This window comes from Panthera tigris, chromosome A1, assembly GCF_018350195.1.
Source record: "Panthera tigris isolate Pti1 chromosome A1, P.tigris_Pti1_mat1.1, whole genome shotgun sequence".
Taxonomy (NCBI): domain Eukaryota; kingdom Metazoa; phylum Chordata; class Mammalia; order Carnivora; family Felidae; genus Panthera; species Panthera tigris.
The window spans coordinates 168011913-168035238 of record NC_056660.1 but is presented as its reverse complement, the minus strand read 5'-3'; the positions used below and the strand labels follow the sequence as shown (position 1 = coordinate 168035238).

Here is a 23326-nt window from a genome sequence, read left to right as displayed (position 1 = left end):
AAATTGAATTCTAGACCCAAAATATAAAACAAGGGCACATTGTGATGCAGAAGAATATCAATTACAATGAACATATAACTGTCATGAATCTTTTCATTCCAGAAAACAGTACATCAAAACACACAAAACAAAACAGTAGAAAATGAAATGAGAAATCAAAAGTAGTGGGAGAATTAAATGTACTCATCTCTACCTATGACAAATAAACTAATAAAATAAATAATGCAGAGTATCTGAATAAGTAATTTAATAATGAATATGTTTGATCTATATTACATATAAAAATCTATATACCTCCCCAGGTATAGAAGATACGTATTTTTAACGTTTATTTTATTTTTGGGACAGAGAGAGACAGAGCATGAACGGGGGAGGGGCAGAGAGAGAGGGAGACACAGAATCGGAAGCAGGCTCCAGGCTCCGAGCCATCAGCCCAGAGCCTGACGTGGGGCTCGAACTCACAGACCGTGAGATCGTGACCTGAGCCAAAGTCGGACGCTTAACCGACTGAGCCACCCAGGCGCCCCGAAGATATGTATTTTTAAAGAATCTATGGAATATTCATTTTTTTAACTTTCTTTATTTTGAGACAGAGAGAGTGAGCAGGGGAAGAGCAGAGATTGACAGGATGAGAGAGAATCCTAAGCAGGCTCTATGCTGTCAGCGTGGAGCCTGATGCATGGCTTGATCCCACGGACCATGAGATCATGATCTGAGCTGAAATTGAGAGTCAGATGCTTAACTGACTAAGTCAGGTGCCCCAAATCTATGGGATATTCTTAAAAATTAGATGATATTATACTACAAAAAATTTATAAATTTCTTCAAGAATAGAAAATAGTACATACTAACTATACTTTCTATCTAGCCTCTTACAAGGAAAAAAAGCAAAGACAAAATCACTGACAGAATTTTTTAAGAAAAAAATAATTAAATCATTTCTAAAAAATGGATAGGCCAAATAGTAAAGTTTGTAAAACTAATATAAGACCTAGAAAATAACAGTAAATAAAATACTGACTACCAAAATCTATGATACAGAGCTCAATTTGCCGAAAGATTCACAAACTTTATAGTTCCATTTCAAAGTAAGAATAAAAATAAACTTATTAAATGTTCAATTTTAGAAATTGGGAAAGGAAGAACACTATAAAATCTAAGGAAAATACAAAGAAGGAAATGAAAAGCAAAAAACAAAAAGTATGTATTAATTCATCAAAAACAAAAACAAACAGAAAAAATAATGTTAATAACACTAAAAGAGAGAGCTAACAATAATGAGGAAAAAAGAAAATAAAGTATCTAAAGTTAAGTCTAGGAAATAAGAAATAACCAGAGATTAAGAAAAAAATTATAAAATCTTTGAGAAAAACTGCTTTTCTCCTATTAATCTACCTTTTATTGGTTTATTTTTTAAATATCTTTTTGTTATCTTTAACTGACATATAATATTATATTAGTTTCAGGTATATAACATAGTAGTTCAACTTTACATACACTAAGAAATGCTCCCTACAAGTGTACTTTCCATCTGTCACCATACAAGGTTATTATTATTTTTTAATTATTTATTTACTTTGAGAGAGCAAGTGAGCCCGTGTGAATGGGGGAAGGGCAGAGAGACAGAGACAGAGAGAGAGAGAGAGAGAGAGAGAGAGAGAGAGAGAGAGAGAATCCCAAGCAGGCTCCCTGTGGTCAATGCACAGAGCCCACCTGGGGCTAGAACTCACGAAACCATGAGATCATGACCTGAGCCAAAGGCAGACGCTCAACCAAATGAGCCACACAGGCGCCCCCATACAAGGTTATTATTTACAATAGTAGTGGCAATATTCTCTGTGCTGAACTGTACATCCCCGTGACTTATTTAATTTATAACCGGGAGTTTGTACCTCTTAATTTCTTTCACCTATTTTGAAACCCCAATACTGCAAAACTCTTACACATATTTCTCTAAATCAAATCCTATCTACTGAAAAAAAGCAAGAAAAGAAAGAAAACAATCTACCTAATGTAGGTTCTATTTTTTCTAAATGAATCCTTACTTTTACAGACAGCAAATTCAAAGAGATCAATAACCATGAACTACATAGTTATCATAAACCAATTATCCATAAAATATCTCTAAGAAGGTACAAAGCTCAAAATGTTTGCTAACAAATAATTTTAAACCTTTATGAATTAGATACCTTTGGTACTACCTAAAATGTTTCTAAACACTGAGAATAAAAAAAAACTTCCTAAAATCACCATAACAGAGACATCAAAAAGTGGCAAAGATGCGAGTGCAAGCTGGTGCAGCCACTCTGGAAAATAGTATGGAGGTTCCTCAAAACACTAAAAATGTACTACCCCACGACCCAGCAACTGCACTACTAGGCATTTATCCAAGGGATACAGGTGTGCTGTTTCAAAGGGACACATGCACCCCCATGTTTATAGCAGCACTATCATCAATAGCCAAAGTATGGAAGGATCCCAAATGTCCATCGATGGATGAATGGATAAAGAAGTATGGTATGTATATATATACAATGGAGTATTACTGGGCAAGCAAAAAGAATGAAATCTTGCCATTTGCAACTATGTGGATGGAACTGGAGGGTATTATGCTAAGTGAAATGAGTCAGTCAGAGAAAGACAAAAATCATATGACTTCACTCACATAAGAACGTTAAGAGACAAAACAGATGAACATAAGGGAAGGGAAACAAAACTAATATAAAAACAGGGAGGGGGACAAAACAGAAGAGACTCAAAAATATGGAGAACAAACTGAGGGTTGCTGCAGGGGTTATGGGAGGGGGGATGGGCTAAATGGGTCAGGGGCATTAAGGAATCTACCCCTGAAATCATTGCTTCACTATATGCTAACTAATTTGGATGTAAATTTTAAAAAATAAAAAATAAAGTTAAAAAAATGAAATAAACATTAACAAATATATATATGTTTTTAAATTAAGGTAACTTCATGTGAAATGATATAGAGAAAGTCCAAGGTATATAATTAGGTTAAAAAGTCAAACTGCAAAATAGTTTACAGAGTACAATGTTATCTCTAGAAGATAAATAAACATCTTGTACAGGCTTATGCATCAAAAAAAAAATAACAGAATAAAAATAAAGATGACTATATTTGACATGTGGAAAAGATAAAAAACAATACTCTTTTTGTCTTCAAACCTGAATTGCCTTGGAAAATTTAAATATCAGAAAAAATCGAAAACAAAATGATTTATGTACTATGTCAAATTCCATCTACAAGCTGTTCAAAATACATGCACACTGTGACCTAACAGTACAATAGCACTTCCAAATATAGAGCCTCCTAAAATATGAAACACCAGCCTCGACTGTATCACTCCAAATTTAGTACAGATGCTTCCATGAAATTAAATCACAGCTCTCATGCATAACAGGAATCAGTCATCACACTAGAAGCCAAAATTATACCTAAAGTAAAATAATATAGGAGCCCCTGGGTGGCTCAGTCAGTTAAGCCTTTGACTCTTGATTTTGGCTCATGTCATGATCTCATGGTTGGTGAGTTCTAGCCCCACAAAGTGCTCTCTGCTAATAGCATGAAACCTGCTTGAGATTCTCTCTAATCCCTCTCTCTCTCTGCCCCTCCCAGCTCATACCCTTCCCAACTGGTGATTCGTATGCTCTTTTGCTCTCTCTCAAAATAAATAAATAACTTTAAAAAAAAAAAAAGAAATGTTGGTATTTCCCCCAAAAAATAATACAGAAAGAAAGAAAGAAAGAAAGAAAGAAAGAAAGAAAGAAAGAAAGAAAGAAAGAAAATACAGGACAAGGTGAGTTGTTTTTTTTAATCATTACTTGGTAGTATGAGAAAATATAAAACAATATCTACTCAAAGATAATAGAAAATATTAGCAGCTCTTCCATAAGGAAAGCAAATACTAGTTTAACTTACTTTGGGGAAATAAAGTCTAAATTAATTTTTTAATTAAATGATAGAATACTTCCATTTTATTCCATTGAGACACATACAGTAGCAAACAGGTATGAAATATGAAGTACAAATCCTTCCAGAACTGCTTATATTTCTATGTATTAGTAATTTAGAATTAACAAATTAATCATGCATATTAGCAGATACTCAGAAATGAGCCAAAAGAAACCAATAATCATTAACCATGATTCCTTTGTGCTAGGAAGAATGCTAGAAAGAAGAGAGAAAATAGCAACTAAAGTAAGGGACTTCTTCCAGCCTTGACATAGTAACTAGAATCAAACCCATCTTTCCACTGAAACTACAAAAGTGAGCATAATATATATGAAACTGTTTTTAGATACAGGATAACAGGCAGCACAGGATTGGAACCCTAAAGAAAAATGAAAGACCTGAAATTGCCCCACTTTTCTGCCTAGAGGTACTTTCCTAAGGGAAGTGCAAGGAGAAAATCAGAGTGTAAGACCAGAACAAGTATAAACTTAAAGTCATAGTAAAAAGTTTGACTTTATACTAATTACAATGTCCAGTTATAGAAACTTGGCAGGGGAGTGACATGGCCATTATAGGGGGCAAATTAAAAGTCAAAGAGAAAACTCTCTGGGCCTCGCACTGCTTGCATGTGTTTTTGTTTTGTTTTCTTTTCTTTTAACAATAATGCAAAGCCTCATTGGATCTGAATTATCTTGAATTCTAAATAAATAGTCTGATTTTATAAATACTAATTATACCTTACCAGAAGAAAAATAAAATGCCTTTAGGAAAATATTTTAAAATAAAATCAGCCAAGAAGGGATAACAGGGACCAAATTTACTCTTTCACCTGAAAAAAAAATGGACAAAATATAAGAAATAACAGTTTTCAAGATACTAGATTTCAGGCAGTGAAAGATATGAAGTGATCACTGAGAGAAAAAAACAAACAAGATGAACCCTACAATTGCCCTGACTTACTGACTCAGAGGCCGCCCCACAGGGAGGAGAAACCAAAGGAGGTGTGAGCAGAATCGTAGAGTTGAGGAGGCAGAACAGAGAATCTGGGAAGAACAAGGCAGCTAGAGTTCAAGGCACACTGACTCCTGGAGAGGATGGAGGCACACAGAGAAGCCTGGACATCTGCAGTGAGCCTCACTCTGGTATTTGGCAGAAAACTGGTCAGTGCATGCCCATGAGGAAACTACATGAACTGGGGGGAAACTAGCTGACAAGATTACAGGAACAGTACCTACTGTTCACATATCGTCAGGAATAGTGCATTCCTACCAGCCACTCCCAAAAAACTCATAATTCATGGGTACTGGGTAGAGCTCTGGCAGTGAGGAGTCACTAGCCCCAGAGTTAACACTGCTCTGACCCTGCCTAAGGAAATGAAAATCAAGATCCAAACGGATCAAGCTCTTTCCAAGTAACTTAACTGTGCTCCCTCACAAAAATCAACAAAACAAAGCCATATAAACCATCAAAAATGAAACTTAGAGAAAAAAGAATCCAGAAATAAACAGAGTATCAGTGGGCTGCAGAACACCTTATAGACATCTAATTATACACGTAATAAGGAACTTCCAAGGAGACAGAGGAGGGATAGGAAAAGTATTTGAAGAAATAATAGCTGAAAACAGTGAAACTCAACGAAAAACAAAAAAATTCACAGATTGAAAAAGCTCAGTGAATCCAAACAAGAAGCATGAAAGAAAACACACTGTCAGTACCACATCTGAGGCAAATAGCTTTGGAACATTTCAAACATTTCATAATGATAGTATAATAATCTTCATAAAATAAGCTAGTTATGTATACAAAACCCTGTCAATTTTATAATTCATTTGACGAGTTCCTGGAGATCTCTGATTTTTTCTTACAACATTTAAATTTTCTTCCCCTGTAGCGGGAATACACTAGTTTCCTTCCCTGCATAGTTTATGTCACAGTATCTAGAACAGCAGATATATTCTTATCTGGTGGGAGATTTTAAAGAACCAAAAAATGAAATTATTTGGTGAGTCAGAGAAGGATGGATCATCTGTGATAAGTATGTCCTTCAACGGCACGGGAATTTCGGCTTCTCTAAGTAAATGTAAAGCCTTTCTAACAATGGAAGGGTCAAAACTTTCCAGCCCTTGTTACTTCAAGTACTATAAACTCTAAGGTTATCAAACACTAACACAATAACCAAAACAAATCCCAAATAAAAATACTAGGTAAACAAAAAATAAATAAATATTTTTAAGATAAAATAAAATAAAAATAATATAATTAAAGTCACTAGTTGGGTTCCAAAGACTGGTACCATATAATACACTGAGCTACATTAGCTCACTCATTGCCCAATCTCAGAAGATAGCCATTTCCAGAGACCACATGACTACCAAAATATTGCTATTGCTACTGCTACTAATAAGAGTAAGTCTAGATATCTAAACACAGATCAGGCCAGGAAGAAAACTATATCACCTTTTCTTGCTCACCACTTTTTCTCCCAGCTTCCTAGCCTCAGTACCCTTCATCTGCTTTTGTTCTTGGACTTAAAAGCCACAATTCTCGTTCTTCCAGAAAAGGATCCAGAAAGATAACAGGCCAGAGTCACCTTTGCCCTTCAGAAGCAAATCACATAACCTCAGCAGTGGCTCCCACCAAAAAGTTAGGTGCTGAGCTAAAGACCTCTGCAGTCTTCTCCAGCCCTTGCACCATACGATTTTTCTCTCCTTAGCTACTTTCCTCTATACTGTCATCCTCATAAACTCCTTGAGTTTTATAGCTCATGTCCATAGAAGATTACTTTGTTGATCCAGCTCTAGTGGTTTTTTGTTAATACAGGGCTGACCTATTTGGACGTTTTAAAGAAAACAATAAATTACAGTACTGCTTCTGGAAATGCTTACTTACTCCCTCTAGCTTCAGTGTGATATTCCAGTTTTCCAAACCGTTGCATCCCATTCCTGTTCCCCATCCATGTCCTAAGGCAGTTGTTCTGTTATCCCCTATTTCCTGTATCCCCGAAATCTCCTTGATTGGCTCTTTCAGCTTGACATCTTTTTAAAAGCAGGCTTCTTTTTCCTCCCCGAATCCAGCCAACACTTCGAGCTACTGCTCAATCTAATCTCTAAAAAAACCCTCATATAAACTTCTGAGGGAAAAACTTAAAATTGTGTATTTGCTCCCAGAAGTTATGAACCAGACTCTATACTTAGGACCCTCTCTCTCTCTGAAACTCTGTAAAATAAATGTTGTTTTCTTCTCTCACAACCTGTGTAACTCAGAACCAAGGGGAGGGGTTATGGCTTCCCTTTCTTCTCCCCAACCTCACCCCTATTAAAGCTAACCTTGCTTGTCTAGACCACCCTCCGCTCCTCCTTTTTAATGCTATGACTTCTTCTAGACTATAGGCTTTATCTTATATACTCCTTATATCAACACTCTGAGGCAAATATCTTCATCTTATAAATGGTGTCAGAGAGATTAAATCATCTGTCAAGGTCATACAGCTAATAAATCTGCCTCTGAATGTGCTAAATCCAAAACAACCTAACATGCTGGAGGACCCAGAAGTATGGTAACCTAAAGACACTTGCATCTAAAGATTATGTTCATCTTTATTACATCTCCAAAATACATGCATCCAAAGAATAACTATCTAAGCTAAACTAATGAGAGTACTTTACAAACTGGTTACAAATTACACAGTAATCATTGATTAATCTTTATTTAGTGCTTTATCATTAGAGGCCAACAGCCACAGGGAAAATCCATCTCCGCTTCAGGCCACCTACCTTGCAGCATGAGTAACATCTAAAGTGAAGAAGTCCTTTTAGGCCAAGATTAGTGAGTCATTCTTGATATGAAAGTAAAAATAAAAGGGGCCTTGCACTATATTTGGCTTTCTAACTAAAATAATGACCTACACTTAAAATCTCCTTAAGCAGAACAATTAGGAAATAAATCATCATCTTCTGTCTAACCAATACCAGCACCACACTGGATAACTAGAAATAGCACTACTTTAATATAAACATACATATAATACACATTTCCCTATCCCAAGAAAACAAAATTACTAGTTGGAGACTTTTATTTTTAGAACATTTTTCAGAATCCTGATGTGTAAACTGAATGGTATTGTTATATTATAAAATACTGTTTTTACCTGAAATGTATTTTTCAAAAGATTTTTTATATTCCTAAATTTGATTTTTTATATTGTCATTTTGTGACCAAAAATATTTCCTAGAAATAAATGAGTCTCTTATTTCACAATGAAAAAGAGGAATAACGATTCCATTTACAGAAATTTAATTCTCTCCTATATCCCTCTTAAAAAGGGGATCATATGCTACATTGCATATACTACACAGTATCACACATTTCCAAAATAATTAGCATAAATCCTAAAGTGCCTATTTGACTCTTAGGTATACTATCAGCTATATTAGGATGAATATACAATATTAAAAAAAAGTAAGCACTTCACTCAATTTTTAAGTTTTGAATTTTCCCTACATATAGGGAAAAATTATACCTTTTAGAAAAACAAATCATGCTTTCCACCTTTGAACTAGCAGTTGTGTGGTGAGGTAAATCAGTATTACATAAACCGAAAGTAATTTAAACTTCTGAGTTCATTATACCAAAAAGTATTTATCCTGGGACACTGAGTCAAAGAACAAACTACTATTGTAGCTATAATTACAGTAAAGCATTGAAAATAATCAACAAAATGACTCAAGCTTGAAAAATACCTAAATAATAGTTGTTATAAATAGGTTTCCCCTACAGACCATATCTCCCAACTTGCTTTCTTTCCAAGTTGAATATTTTTAAGACACAACAATAAAATTCCATGAAGAATGCATAGTTTCTGTGCCACAAAATAATTCAAAATAAATAGTTCTCTGAAACAACAATTTTTATTCAGAGTTTGTCTATTACATAAGAATGTTTTTGGAATTTCTGAGTCCTTATGAGATAAAGAAATCTAGGAGACAAGTCATTAAATTTCCCTAAAACTGAGAATTGCAAAGATTGAACTGCAAGTGCAAAGTACTTCCCAAACACAAGAGCCTGTCTTTACATTTTCTTCAAAGCTTTCTGGTTTGCCCAGGCCAGTGGGTCACAATTCTGCCTGCAATAAGAATTACCTGGCAGCATTTTAAAAATACCAAATCTTGAATCCCATGACCACAGATTCTAATTTCATAGGTTTTGGATGGGGCCCAAGGATCAGTATTTCAAAGCTCCCAAGTAATTCTAATATACTAGTTCTACTCTAACAAAACATTTGTGTCCCCAGTCATCACTGGGTTATGCAAAATCACACATTTAAAACCACAGGGCTTATAAAAAAAAATGGTGTTCGATGCACAAGAGTCAAAAAATTTATCAGGGACACATTTTTAAAAAGACAGGAACCTAATAAAAATTTGCATGGTTTTACATATATTAAATGGTAACAAAATATATAAGTACTACAGTATATATGGCACTTTATTTTGAAAAGACCTGAGGTTGACTTATCAAAAGTAGGTGGCAGAAGAGCTGAAGACTGTTAAGTTTTTGTGAAGTGGTAGAAAGAGTGATCTGAATTTGGAGAGTTGCAATATCACGTGTGGATGGATGTGGCTTGTATGTAACACAAGACATGAACAGAGGTAGCTAATAAATGACGAATGTGTGTGCCTATGTGAGTTGTTATATATTCCTAAGCAGCTCTATTCATTTGGATAGTTTTCATCATTCACCTAGTGTTTCTTCCAGATGTGTGCATAAATACAAAATCACATTGTGCTCAAAGTATTCTCTAATATATCAATTGCATTGGAACAAATTCATGTTTTTAAATCAAGCTTTACAGCAGAATTGACTCCACATTCAGACTTAAGAATTAGTCTTAAAATATATACAGTTGAAAATCTAGTTATATAGGTTCTAGTTACAATATGTTTATTATGTGACTACTAAATAATAAGGCTGGTTCATCAAAACACATTTTTCATTACTTTTGATTCCCATGGAGCATATGTAATATAGCCCATATTTCATTCTACTTTGTGTTCAAAATATAAACCAGTATGTCCCTTCAAATAGGTTGTGTTGAGAATTATCTGTACCACTATACTATTTCAGCAGAGTTGCCTGTATTCTGATAGGTGTAATTGTATATTTACTTATTTTTGTTCAGATTTATTGGGATATTAGTAACATATAATACATGCAAGTTTAAGGTGTACAACACAATGATTTGATACATGTATATATTGCAAAGTGATTACCATAGTAGGGTCACTTAACACCTCCATATCCCCTCACATTAATCATCCTTTTTATCCTGTGGTGATAACATTTAAGATCTACTCTCTTAACAACTTTCAAGTATATAAGATGGTACTATTAAATATCATCACATGATGTACCTCACACCCCAGAAATTATTCATCTTATGGCTGGAAGTTTGTACCCTTTGATCAACATCTCCTCACTTCTCTCCCACCCTCTTCACCTCCCAGTTTCTCGTAACCACCATTCTAATCTCTATTTCTATGAGTTGGCCATTTTAGATTCCACATATAAGTAAGAATATATAGCATTTGTGTTACTCTGACTTATTTCACTTAGCAAAATACCCTCAAGATCCACTCATGTTATGACAAAAGGGAGGATTTCCTTCTTTTTTATAACCAAATAATATTCCATTGTGTGTGTGTGTGTGTGTGTATATATATATATATATATATATATATATATATATATACATATATACACCACATTTTCTTTATCCATTCATTCATTGATGGATGCTTAGGTTATTTCCATATCTTGGCTATTGTAAACAATGTTGCAATGAACACAAGGGGACAGATATCTTTTCAAGATAATAATTTCATTTCCTTCAGATATATATCCAGAAGTGGGGTTACTGGATCATATGTTAGTTCTATTTTTAATTTTTTGAGGAATCTCCATGCTTTTTTTCAAAGTAGCTATACCAATGTACATTCGCAGCAACAGAACACAAGAACTCTCTTTTCCCCACAATCTTGCCAACACTTGTTATCTCTTGTCTCTTTGATAATAACCATTCTAATAGGTATGAAGTAATAATAACTCATTGTGCTTTTGATTTGCATTTCCTTGATGATTAGTGATGTTGAGCATCTTTTCATGTGTCTGTTGGCCATTTGTTATGTCTTCTTTAGAAAACTGTACTCAGATCTTCCACCCATTTTTTATTGGATTTTTTTTTTCGCTATTGAGTTGTATGAGTTACTTATATGTTAAATACTAACTCTGTACCAGATAGATGGTTTGCAAATATTTTCTCCCATTCCCAGGTTACCTATTAATTTCACTGAATGTTTATTTCTGTGCAGAATCTTTTTATTTTTACTTTTGATGCTTACTTATTTTTGCTTTTGGTGCTTGCTATTTTGGTTCAATATCCAAAACACTGTTGTCAAGACCAATGTCAAGGAGCTTTTTCCCTATGTTTTTCTTCTAGTAGTTTTACAGCTGAGGGTCTTATATTTAGTTTTTAAGCCATTTTGACTTAACTTTTGTGAGTGGTGTAGGAGAGGGGTCCAATTTCATTATTTTGCATGTCAATATCCAGCTTTCCCAACACCATTTATTTATTTTTTTAAGTTTATTTATTTTGAAAGAGAGAGAGGCAGAGAAAGAATACCAGGCAGGCTCTGCACTGGCAGTGCAGAATCCAATGTGGGGCTCAAACTCACGAACCATGAGATCATGAGCTGAGCCAAAGTTGGACACTTAACCAACTGAGCCATCCAGTTGAAAAGACTATTATTGGCTCTCTTGTCAAATGTTAACTGATGATATACACATGGGTTTATTTCTGGGCTCGCAATTCTATTTTACTGGTCCACATGCCTGTTTTTATGCCATACCATACTGTTCTGATTGTTTTACCTTTACTGTAAAGTTTGCAATCAGGAATTTGATGTATCCATCCAGTTCTTCCTTCTCAAGATTACTGTGGCTATTTGGCGTCTTTGTGGTTCCATCCAAATTTAGGATTGTTTGTTCTATTTCTGTGAAAAATCCCATTGGGATTTTGATAAAGATTGCACTGACTCTATAGACGGCTTTGGGGAATAAAGACATTTTAACGATATTAACTCCTCCAATCCATTAGTACAGAATATTTTTCCACTTATTTGTGTCTTCTTCAATTTCTTTCATGTCTTACAATTTTTCAGTATACAGATCTTTCACCTCCTTGGCTAAATTTTTCCTAAGTATTTTTTTGATGCTATTATAAATTGGTTATTGTCTTTATTTCTTTTTCTAATAGCTCATTAATATTGTATAGAAACACAACTGATTTTTTATGTTGCTTTTGTATCCTTTACCGAATTTATTAGTTCTAACAGTTTTTTGGTGTAGACCTTAGGGTTTTCTATGTATAAAACTGTACCATCTATAAACAGAGACAATTTCACTTCTTCCTTTCCCATTATAATATATTTTATTTCTGATAGGTGTAATTTTAATGAATAAGAAAACACAAAGTAAAATATACCTTAAAGGTCCTCAAAATAATATAGCTGTTAAACACATGAAGAGATGTTTAATTTCACTCATAATCAGAGAAATATAAAATAAAGCTACACTAGATATCATTTTTTACCTAACAGACTAACAGAAATACAAAAGTCTGACAATATATTCTCTTGCACAGATTAAATAGAAACTGGCACTTTCAGATATTCCTAGTGGATATACCAAATTGTACAAGAGGTACAAAATAAATTCATAATTACAATGGAAATATATGACAAAATGACATGGACATTTACACTTCGACCTAGAAATCTCATTTCCAGAAATTTACCCTGAAGATACTCATAATACACAAAAACACATCTGTAACAAAGTTATTTTTTGCAGTATTGTTTGTGGTTGCAAAATACTACGAGACATAAAATTTCATATTCAGTAAATTGGTTGAATATGTAAATATTCTCTGTCATAGAAGGAAACAGGATCCTAGGGGAAAGAGTTTATTCCAGGACTGGAAAAGGGAACATTCAAGATGAGCCTGGGATATCTTAGTATGCCAGAAAATAAAAAATGTGCTCAAAGAATGATGGGGAAACAGTCCAAGTAATTGAAAGCAAACATAACTACTGAGGCTTCTATCTCCCAAAATTTCCCCAAAACAATACAAACAAAAACGGAAAAATAAAACCTCCCAAAAGCCATGCCCTCAGAATTAAAGACAGAATGTACACACTTCAAAATAACTTTTAGTAAAAAAAAGAAAATTACCAAAACACAGAATATGATTTCTTACAATCATGTTCTACATTTGGAACTTAAGAGACAAAACAATTAAGTGAAATGAGTTATTCTGGATTACATCTTGAATCAGGGTTTAAAAAAATGTCAAAAAGGGACATTACTAGGACAATTGACAAAAGTTGAATACGGAATATGTTTTTGATAATAGCATGGTAATGATACTAAATTTCCAAAATTTGATTACATTGTGGATATAGTCTCAGAAAATACTTAAATAAATATTTAAGAATAAAAGAACATGATGTGTTCAACTAATTCACAAATCATTCAAGAAAAAAAGTAACATATAATTATATTGACAGAGAAAGCAAACTAAAGAGTATATATGGCAAAATGTTAACAATTAATGAATAGAGCTTACAGAGATATCTTTGTTTTATTCTTGAAAATCTGCTGTACATTTTAATTTTTTTAAATAAAGACATAAAAATCACTGGATGAAAGACCTCTGCTTTCAGTCAACACAGAGAAACAGTCATTGCTTTATGCATCTGCATAAAACAACTAAAAACTGGGCAAAATACATGAAACAACAGCATTCAAGCCGCTGGACATCACGCAGTGAAGGACAGTAAAACTTGAGAGAGTCTACAGATCCATGAACTGAGCCCTAAGGTTATCCCAGCTTACTGAATGGAGAAAATGTCCAGGCTAAAACCCATGTTGGAAGAGTCAAGCAGAACTCAACAATCTCTCTCTGTAAATTAAAGAGACAGAGTTCAAAGCACAGAGACACCAAGACAGATTACTGCAGAAGAGACAAGGACCGAGTAGTACAGAGAACAGAGCTGCACAAAAAGAAAACTCAGCAGATCTGCAAAGGTTCTCCCTTGATCGTTTAGTTAAGTACTGATTAGCTCACAAATACGAGGAGACTACTCTACGCCAAGGTAATAATCCACCTACAGTGATCACACGGAATACTGTCTAGAGCTCACATAAGACCATGGAATTGTGCCAGGGCCTAACACCCAAAATGTAAAATCTCATAATATCAGAAGCATCCTTTGAGTACTGAGAATGATCTTGCCTCAGTAGAAGAGATAAATTCATCCTAGAATACAAGTAGCTCTGATCCACATAACAAATTAAAAGCAAGAGCCAAAAAGATAAAACTGTCTCCAAGTAACCAACTGTCGCCAATCCCAAAACAAAAGTCAAGAATATTTCTAAAAATATATAAATACTCAGTACCTAAATAGGTAAAATTCATAATGCCTGGTATCAAATCAAAGACTACCAAGCATAAGGATGCAGTAGAACAATTAGTCAATCAAAACTGACCCCAGAAGTAACACAGATGATAAAAGAAAGAAAGAATAAAACAACTACTATAACTGTATTCCAAGAAACTAAAGGAAAAAACAAGTATTTAAGTAGACACATGGAAGATATAAAAAAAAAGATTCAAACTGAACTGTTACAGATAATTCATTTATTTATGACTTGTTCATTTTCAACATGGAAATGGCTCAGCTACTCAGTCTCTGTTTTCTCCTCTCCAGTTCCTCCACCCTAAAGCACAGGTGTGGGACAAAAGGAAGAGCTGGATTTGGGCAGGTATGAAGAAACAAAGGAATAGAACACAAGAGGCATATTTTCAAAAGGTACAATTTATAGTTATAAGGTAGTAAGGACTAGGTGTGTAATGTACAACATGGTGGTTATAATTAACATTGCTCTATGATATATAGGAAAGTTATTAAGAGAATAGATCCTAAGAGTTCTCATCACAAAAGGGATTTTTTTTCTTTTCTTTTTATTGTATCTATATGAGATGATGGATGTTAACTAAACCTATGGTGGTAATCATTTCACGATATATATGAATCAAAACATCAAGCTGTATACCTTAGGATATCAATTTTCTCTCAATTAAAAAAAAAGAAATGGCCAATTTATAGGGTCAGATCTAGAACTCCAGTGAAGCTCACAAACTGGAGAAACCTATATGAAAGAAGAGGAGATGATACTGAAACAGAGGATTGATTCAAAGTCTTTAAGGACCAGACAGAACTCCCAATTGTATTGCTCAGCCCTCACAAACATGCAACCGTTCTTCCCCCAATTCAGAAGAAAAGAAGAGGAAAAATTATTAAGGTGTGTAATATTTCACCTTTAATACCTTCAACGAACAATCAATGGTGCAATTTTGGCCTTTATTTTTATGGCTCTTAATATTAAATTTTATATTATATTTTTATAATCTTAGAGATAAAAAAACATACTGCTTATCCAAAGACCTTTTGAGTGTGATTAAGTCATCAGTATACAAGTATTTTAGTAACGAATGACAGCAAAGAACAGCTACATGTTAAAATATTCCATGTGATTCACTACATTAACGATTCACAGAAGAAATTAGGGAAGGTGGGTTATAATGGAAGTTTGTGTCAAAAGAAAATAGCAGGTCTCAAGAGACCCAAGGAAGAAGGGTAATAAAGAAAACAAAATTTGTAAAAAACGGTTGTCAAACCCAACTAAATCATTACAATAAGTTAGACATCTACTTTTTTTTTAAATTTTTTTTCAACGTTTTTTATTTATTTTTGGGACAGAGAGAGACAGAGCATGAACGGGGGAGGGGCAGAGAGAGAGGGAGACACAGAATCTGAAACAGGCTCCAGGCTCCGAGCCATCAGCCCAGAGCCTGACGCGGGGCTCGAACTCACAGACCGCGAGATCGTGACCTGGCTGAAGTCGGACGCTTAACCGACTGCGCCACCCAGGTGCCCCAGACATCTACTTTTTTTTATTTCAAAATTCAAAAATTTCACATCTACCATCTCAGATTCAGGCGGTAGGGCCCAAAATTTATAATTTTTGAAATTTTCCCCCGTGAGATTCTGATAATCAGCAAGATTTTAGAACTACTGTCCTAGAATGCTAACTTGGGTATGTTCATGCAACAATATGATTTGCCCTAAGCACAATTATAATGCCATACACAATAAGTAATGAAATTATTCTTCTTACCTTGGATACATTGCTGACATAATTCATTTGAACAGTACTTTCCTTATCAACTTGATTACAAAGGTTCTGTAAAGTAGATGCATATTCTTTATCACTTTTTATTCTCAGAGCCATAAATTTCTTCACTGTTTCCAGTAATCGTAATTCCCAGTCTTGCAATTTTAACACAGCTTCATGTGAATTCTTCAGGTCACTCCCAAACCCCATTTTTGTAAGGCACTGTCTTATCCTCCACTCCGTACTGTGAGCCTTCTAATCAGCACATATCTGTGTATGTAAACAGAAGAAAAAACACCTCGTAAATCAAAAGGAAATTTGTTTTCAAGGCAAAGTTATGGCCCATTCTTTTTAGAGTTTAAAAAAAAAATCACTACAACTGAATGCTTTCACCCAAATATCAGGAACAAGATGAGGATGTCCACTCTCACCACTTCTATTGAGCACCATATTGGAGGATCTAGCCAGTACAATGAGATACATGAAATGATTTCCATGGAAATTGAAAAGAAAGACGTGAAACTATCTTTATTTGAAGAGGATGTGAAATTGAATATAGAAAGAAATGCAATTAAAAACAAGTTTTAGAATTAATAAATGACCTCAGTAAGATTACAGGGTAAAGATCAAAAGACAAAAATCAACTGTATTTCTACACACTAGCAATGATCAATCTGAAAAATGAAATTAAAAACCAATTCCATATACCACAGCATTAAAAAGAATAAAATAGGAATAAATTTTATAAAATAAATTAAAACTTGTGCTCTTAAAACTACAAAATATTGTTGAAAGAAATCAAGGAATTTATTCCTTATAATTATTTCCAATTATTTAGGTTGGAAATAAATGGAAAGACTCATGTTAATGGATCCAAAAGACTTAATATTGTTAAGAAAGCAATATTCTCCAATTTGACCTACATATTTAACTTAATCCATATTAACATATAACCTAGCTTTTTTTTTTTTTTACAGAAATTGAAAAGATAATCTTAAAAAAACCTTAAAGAAGAAGAACAAAGCTGGAAGAGTCATACTTCCTAATTTCAAAACTTACTGAATAGCTACAATAATCAGGACAATGTGGTCCTGGCATATGAAGAGACACAGACATCAATGGAATAGAATACAGGGTCCAGATGTGAATCATCACAGTTATGATTATATGATTTTCTACAAGTGTGCCAAGTGTATTCATTCAGAAAAAAGTCTTTCAACTAATGGTGGTGGGACAACTGGATTTCCACATGCAAAGGAATCAAGCAGAATTCCTTTCTTAGACCATACACAACAAATTTAACTCTAAAGGGATGGATAATGGGCTTAAATATCAGAGCTAAAACTATAAAATTCTCAAAAGAAAACACAGTAGTAAATCTTTGTGACCTTGGCTCAGGAAACGGTTTCTTAGATATGAGACACCGTAAGAAAAAGCAACAAAATTAAAATACATAAATTGGATTTAATCAAATTTAAAACTTCTGTATTTCAAAGGTCATCATTAAGAAAGTGAAAAGACCATAGAATGGGAGAAAATATTTGCAAATACTTATCTGCTAAGGGACTTCTATCAGGAATATATAAAGAATTATTAAAACTAAGTAATAAAAATACAATTAAATAAATTAAAAATGGGCAAAGGATCTGCATAAACACTTTTCCAAACAAGATTTAACTAGTTTTGCTAGTTAAATGTCCAATAAGCAGATGAAAAGATGTTCAGTATCACTAGCCATTAGGAAAATACCAATCAAAACCACAATGAGATACCACACCACACCATTAGGATGTCTTTAACCAAAAGATAGATAATATCAAGTGTTGGAGACTGTGAAGAAATTAGAACCCTCATACACTGCTGGTGGAAATGTAACCTGGGGCAGTTCCCCAAAGTTAAACATACAGTTATCGTATGATCCAGAAATTCCACTTTTAGGTATATACCCAAGAGGAATGAAAACATATGCCCAGACAAAAACTTGCACATGAATGTTGGAGCAGAATTATTCATAATAGTTACAAAGTGGAAACAATCCAAATATCCATCAACTGCTGAACAGATAAAACATATACACACAACAAAATATTACTAGCAATGAAAAGGAAAAAAGTAATGATAAAAGCTACAATATGGATGAACCTTGTAAATATTATGCTAAGTAAAAGAAACACAGACACAAAAGACTGACATACTGTGTGATCTCTTTATATGAAAAGTCTAAAATCCAGACAGCAGGTAGATTAGTTAATAGTTGCCTGGGCTGGCAAACTTGGGAAGAAATGAGGAGTGACTGCCAGCAGGTACTGGCTTTCATTCTGGGGCAATGAAAATGTTCTAAAACTAATTGTGGTGATGGTTGCACAACTCTGTTAACAGAATAAAAACCACTGAATGATACACTTTAAGTGGGTGAATTCTTCAGCATGTGAGTTATATCTCAATAAACTTGCTTTAAAAATCACTGCAGCATAACTGGTGATGATCTAAAGGTCAGGTCTCAGAAACCTCCCCAAAATATCCTGCTTGTTTGCTATAAATCCCCAAAACTATGATAGAATTTGTTTTGCTCTCCAGACTCACAAAACTTCAGGCAATGAATCGTCTAGGGCCAGTTAGAAGAAATGAAGAAACACACCTCTTATTTTTAGTTTTGGCTCATCCATACCAGAAGTCACTTTCTTGTTAATTCAGCTGAGATCCTCTAAGTTAGACAGAAAAATAAGAACAGATTTATGTGTCTAACCTCAGTGATAACATCTAAAGAGATGATAAAAATGTAGGTTTTCCATATAGAGAACAAATTACGATTTTTCTCCAACTGAAAACTGTCCAGTTTTATGATCAAATAAACAGAGGGGAGAAAAAGGTTGTGGAAAACCGTGCTTCATCAGCTCCCAAAGCAGCAACCAGAACGCAAAATGGACCTTAACATAATTAAGTCAATACAAAGTAATTGACTTATTCACTTTAATATGGAGTAGCATAATTCCAGTTTTTTCACTTTGGATATAGTTGCTTTAAAATTTTTACTTTGAAGAGCGCCTGGGTAGCTCAGTCGATTGAGTGTCTGACTCTTGGTTTCTTCTCAGGTCATGATTTTGCGGTTTTGTGGGTTCGAGCCACGTGTCAGGTTCTGTGCTAGTAGCATGGAGCCTGCTTACGATTCTCTCTCCCTCTCTCTGCCCCTCCCCCACTCACATTGCCTCTTTCTCTCTCAAATAAATAAAATTAAAAATAAATAAAATAAAATTTTTACTTTGATGTACTATATCTTCACAGAACACAAAAATTCAAAAAGAAAATTTTTCTGTCATTTTACCTACAGCTCATCTAAGTCTCAGTGGAAGATACATTCTACCTCATCTCATGGTTTTGTTTTGTTTTGTTTTGTTTTGTTTTGTTTTTTTAAGTAATATCTACACTCAGCATAGGATCTCACAATCCTGAGATCCAGAATCGCATCCTCTACTGACTGAGCCAGCCAGGTGCCCTTGTTTTTCTTTTAAGTTTTTAAAATCTAGTTAGTTAACACATAGTATAATACTGGTTTTAGGACAGAATTTAGTGATTCATCACTATATATGTATGTATGATATATATATATATATATATATATATATATATATATATATCCTTTTATGATTCATCACTTATATATAATATCCAGTGTTCATCACAAGTGCCTATCACTCACTTAGCCCATCCTCTACCCACCTTCCCTCCGGCAACCCAGTTTATCCTCTATAGTTAACAGCTTCTTATGATTCGCCTCCCCCTCTATTTTCCCCTTACCCTATGTTCATCTTGTTTTGTTTCTTAAATTCTACATATAATTGAAATCATATGGTATCTATCTTTCTCTGATGTACTTATTTCGCTTAGCATAATACATTCTAGCTCCATCTACGCTGTTATTAATGGCAAGATTTCATTATTTTTGATGGCTGAGTAATATTCCATATGCCACATCTTATCCATTCATCAGTCAATGGACATCTGGGCTCTTTCCCTAATTTGGCTATTGTTGACAATGCTGCTATAAACATCAGGGTGCATGTGCCCCTTTGAATCAGTATTTTTGTATCCTCTGGGTAAATATCTAGTAAAGCAGTTGCTGGGTCTTAGGATAGTTCTATTTTAAACTTTTTAAGGAACCTCCATACTGTTTTCCAGAGTGACTGAACCAGTTTAGATTCCCATCAACAGTGTAAGAGGGTTCCCCTTTCTCTTTATCCTCACCAGCATCTGCTGTTTTCTGTGTTGTTACTTTTAGCCACTCTGACAGGTGTGAGGTGCTATTTCATCATGGTTTTGACTTGTACTTCCCTGATGAGTTATGTTGAGCATCTTTCCATGTATCTGTTAGCCATCTGTATGTCTTCTTTGGGACAATGTCTATTCATATCTACTCTACATTTCTTAATTGGATTATTTGGTTTCTGGGTGTTGAGTTTGATAAGTTCTTTATAGATTTTGGATTTATCCCATGTTTTCAATGGAAGATTAAGGAATCATTTTTGAGGCCAAAGAAATGTGAAACATTTTCCTTTCTAACTATATCTAGGATTGTGGTTCATTTTATCCCATAACATAGGATAAGTATCACTTCTACTTCCAAATACATCTAGCTCTGATCTAAACTCTAATAATATTTTTTTCTTCCATTATCAGGAACTTCAAAATGAGCTCAAAAGAACAAAAAGGGAAATAGAATCTGGCAGCTATCTGAGAAAGACTCCAGACCATCCTAAGGGCTTATTTATATACACCAGTATTCTAGGTCTAGGAATCTAAAATAATTTTATTTATGGTACCTCTCTTAAGGAATGACAAATGATAAAAATTTTAAAAACAATTCCATAATAAATTAAGACTATGTCTAACGGTTAAGTTGGTAAAGATTACAAATATTTTAGGAATTAAGGGAATGATATCCTACAATTTTCCCAAAGATGTCAAGTGACATTAATATTAGACTATTCATTTCAATAGTGTTTGAGATAACAACAAAAGAAACCAGAAATATCCATCAAAAAGAACTGACTAGGTTAATTACAATCAAGGCTGCTGCACCTGATAATAATAACAATTCTAGGGAGTGCCACTCAAATCATAGTCTATGTGAATTGTTCAGTGTCCAACAGTGGAATATCATTCAGCCCTAACAAAAACTAAGAAAATCTTTTGTGTATCGTTCTGGACCTATCATTAAAAACTACTAACTGAAAAAATTGAGATAAAGAACTTGGTGTGTTTACATGCTATAACAAGGAGGAAGAATGATAGAAATTAATTTTCCTTTTAAGCGCAGAATTATTTCCTAAAGAATACATAGTGGCTGAGGCACTGGAATGAGAGAAGGACTTATCATTATATACGCTTTTATACATTTGAATTTTGTGCTAAGTAAACATTGATATTGCCTATTCAAAAAATTAATTAACTAATTAAAGAATTTTTGAAGAGAAATTTAAAAAGTAATGAAGGCTGGACAAAGCCCACAAAGTTTCCTAGAAATGGCAAGATTTGAGATAGGGCTGGAAAATGACCAGAATTTAGATTATAAAAAGTCAAACGGGAAATGTATTTCAAGAAGTAGGAGCAGTATGGGACAAAAAAGGGAGTATGAGGTAAAGAAAAAAATGTCTCCAAAACCAAGCTATATGTGGCAAGCAGTGGGAGATGCAGTGTCAATTTATCTCTATTCCACTGTTCAGGAAACTAATAAGGACCAAATTCCTTGAATTAATTGTTTTTTAGAGCAAAAAAACATGATCATAAATGTGACTTTTTTAAGGTACTAATTTGTTGGTGTTATTACATGAAAGTATGTTCAGTCTGTGAAATTTCATCAGACTGAGCGCCTGTGATTCATGTACTTTTCTTTTTTTTTTTTTAATTTTTTTTTTAATGTTTATTTTTGAGACAGAGAGAGACAGAGCATGAACAGGGGAGGGGCAGAGAGAGAGGGAGACACAGAATCTGAAACAGGCTCCAGGCTCTGAGCTGCCAGCACAGAGCCCGACGCGGGGCTCGAACTCATGGACCGTGAGATCATGACCTGAGCCGAAGTCGGACGCTTAACCGACCAAGCCACCCAGGCGCCCCGATTCATGTACTTTTCTATCTGTATGTGATGGCAATAAAAAGAGAAAGAAATAGTAATAGATTTTAAACTGAAAGCTAGGTATAAAATTAGCTTGAAGAGAGAAAAAAATAAAATGAAACATAAGACAAATTAATAAGTCATAGCAATATATAACTTGAAAAACAAGAATCTATAATTGACAATATCAGTGAGAATTAAGAAGAAAGTTCCTTGATGTGGTGAATAAATTTAGGGGACAAAAGAGACACAGATGATTCAGTGACAACTTCAAGGCTTTAATAAGATATGATGACAATACCAATAGAATAGGAAGAATGAGAACCTGTTTATTTCAGCAGGAAATAAAGGTTTAGGTAAAATATTAAGGCTAAAGATTCAAATTTGAGAGTCAATTGCTTAAAGGTGATAGATGAAATTCACGGACTGAACATCAACAGAAAAGCAGAGTCAAGGACAAAGGAGGAAGAGAGGTCAAACAAAGGGCAGAGATTAAGTAAGCAAATAAAAGAGGTTTGGCAGAGAAACAGATGCCAGGATGAAAAAGAAGATATTTGCAACACCAAAAGGCAGAGGAAGATGTGAAAACTGCAAAAAAGTCATTAGTGGAATTTGGGGGTAATGTCAGTTTAGTGAAGCAGTACCTCAGAAGCTCCTACCACCAATAACTAATTAAAAGAACAAAACACTGTTTTTAAGAAAAAACAAAAATTTAAACATATCATCAGCAAATAAGGAATACCAACTGTATGCCACAACTTTCACAGCATGGTTTCAAAGAAAAAAAAGAGAAAACTCTGGTGTTCTAGATACTATGGCAATGTGCCCAACACTACCCCAATCTCCAGAAGACATTCTAAGGAATAAGAGTTAACAGAAACCTGAGAATACACAATGAATACTCCAACATGAAAAGAAGCAGGCCAACCCAGGAAAAATTCAAGAAAATATCT

The 23326-nt window shown here is 34.2% G+C and overlaps 1 protein-coding gene across 9 annotated transcripts in view; it reads right to left on the bottom strand.

The window, feature by feature from the left end:
- The window catches only part of FER (FER tyrosine kinase), a 428416-nt gene that overhangs the window by 363228 nt on the left and 41862 nt on the right, over positions 1–23326 (bottom strand). For 7 of the 9 annotated variants that reach the window (XM_042990938.1, XM_042990948.1, XM_042990943.1 and 4 more), the window contains one exon: positions 16268–16534. In XM_042990938.1, the coding sequence (XP_042846872.1) occupies positions 16268–16474 (207 nt within the window). In that variant the 5' untranslated portion in view covers positions 16475–16534. Of the gene's footprint in view, positions 1–16267; positions 16535–18902; positions 18969–23326 lie in introns of all 9 variants that reach the window. The other 2 variants (XM_042990964.1, XM_042990972.1) reach the window with 1 other exon arrangement.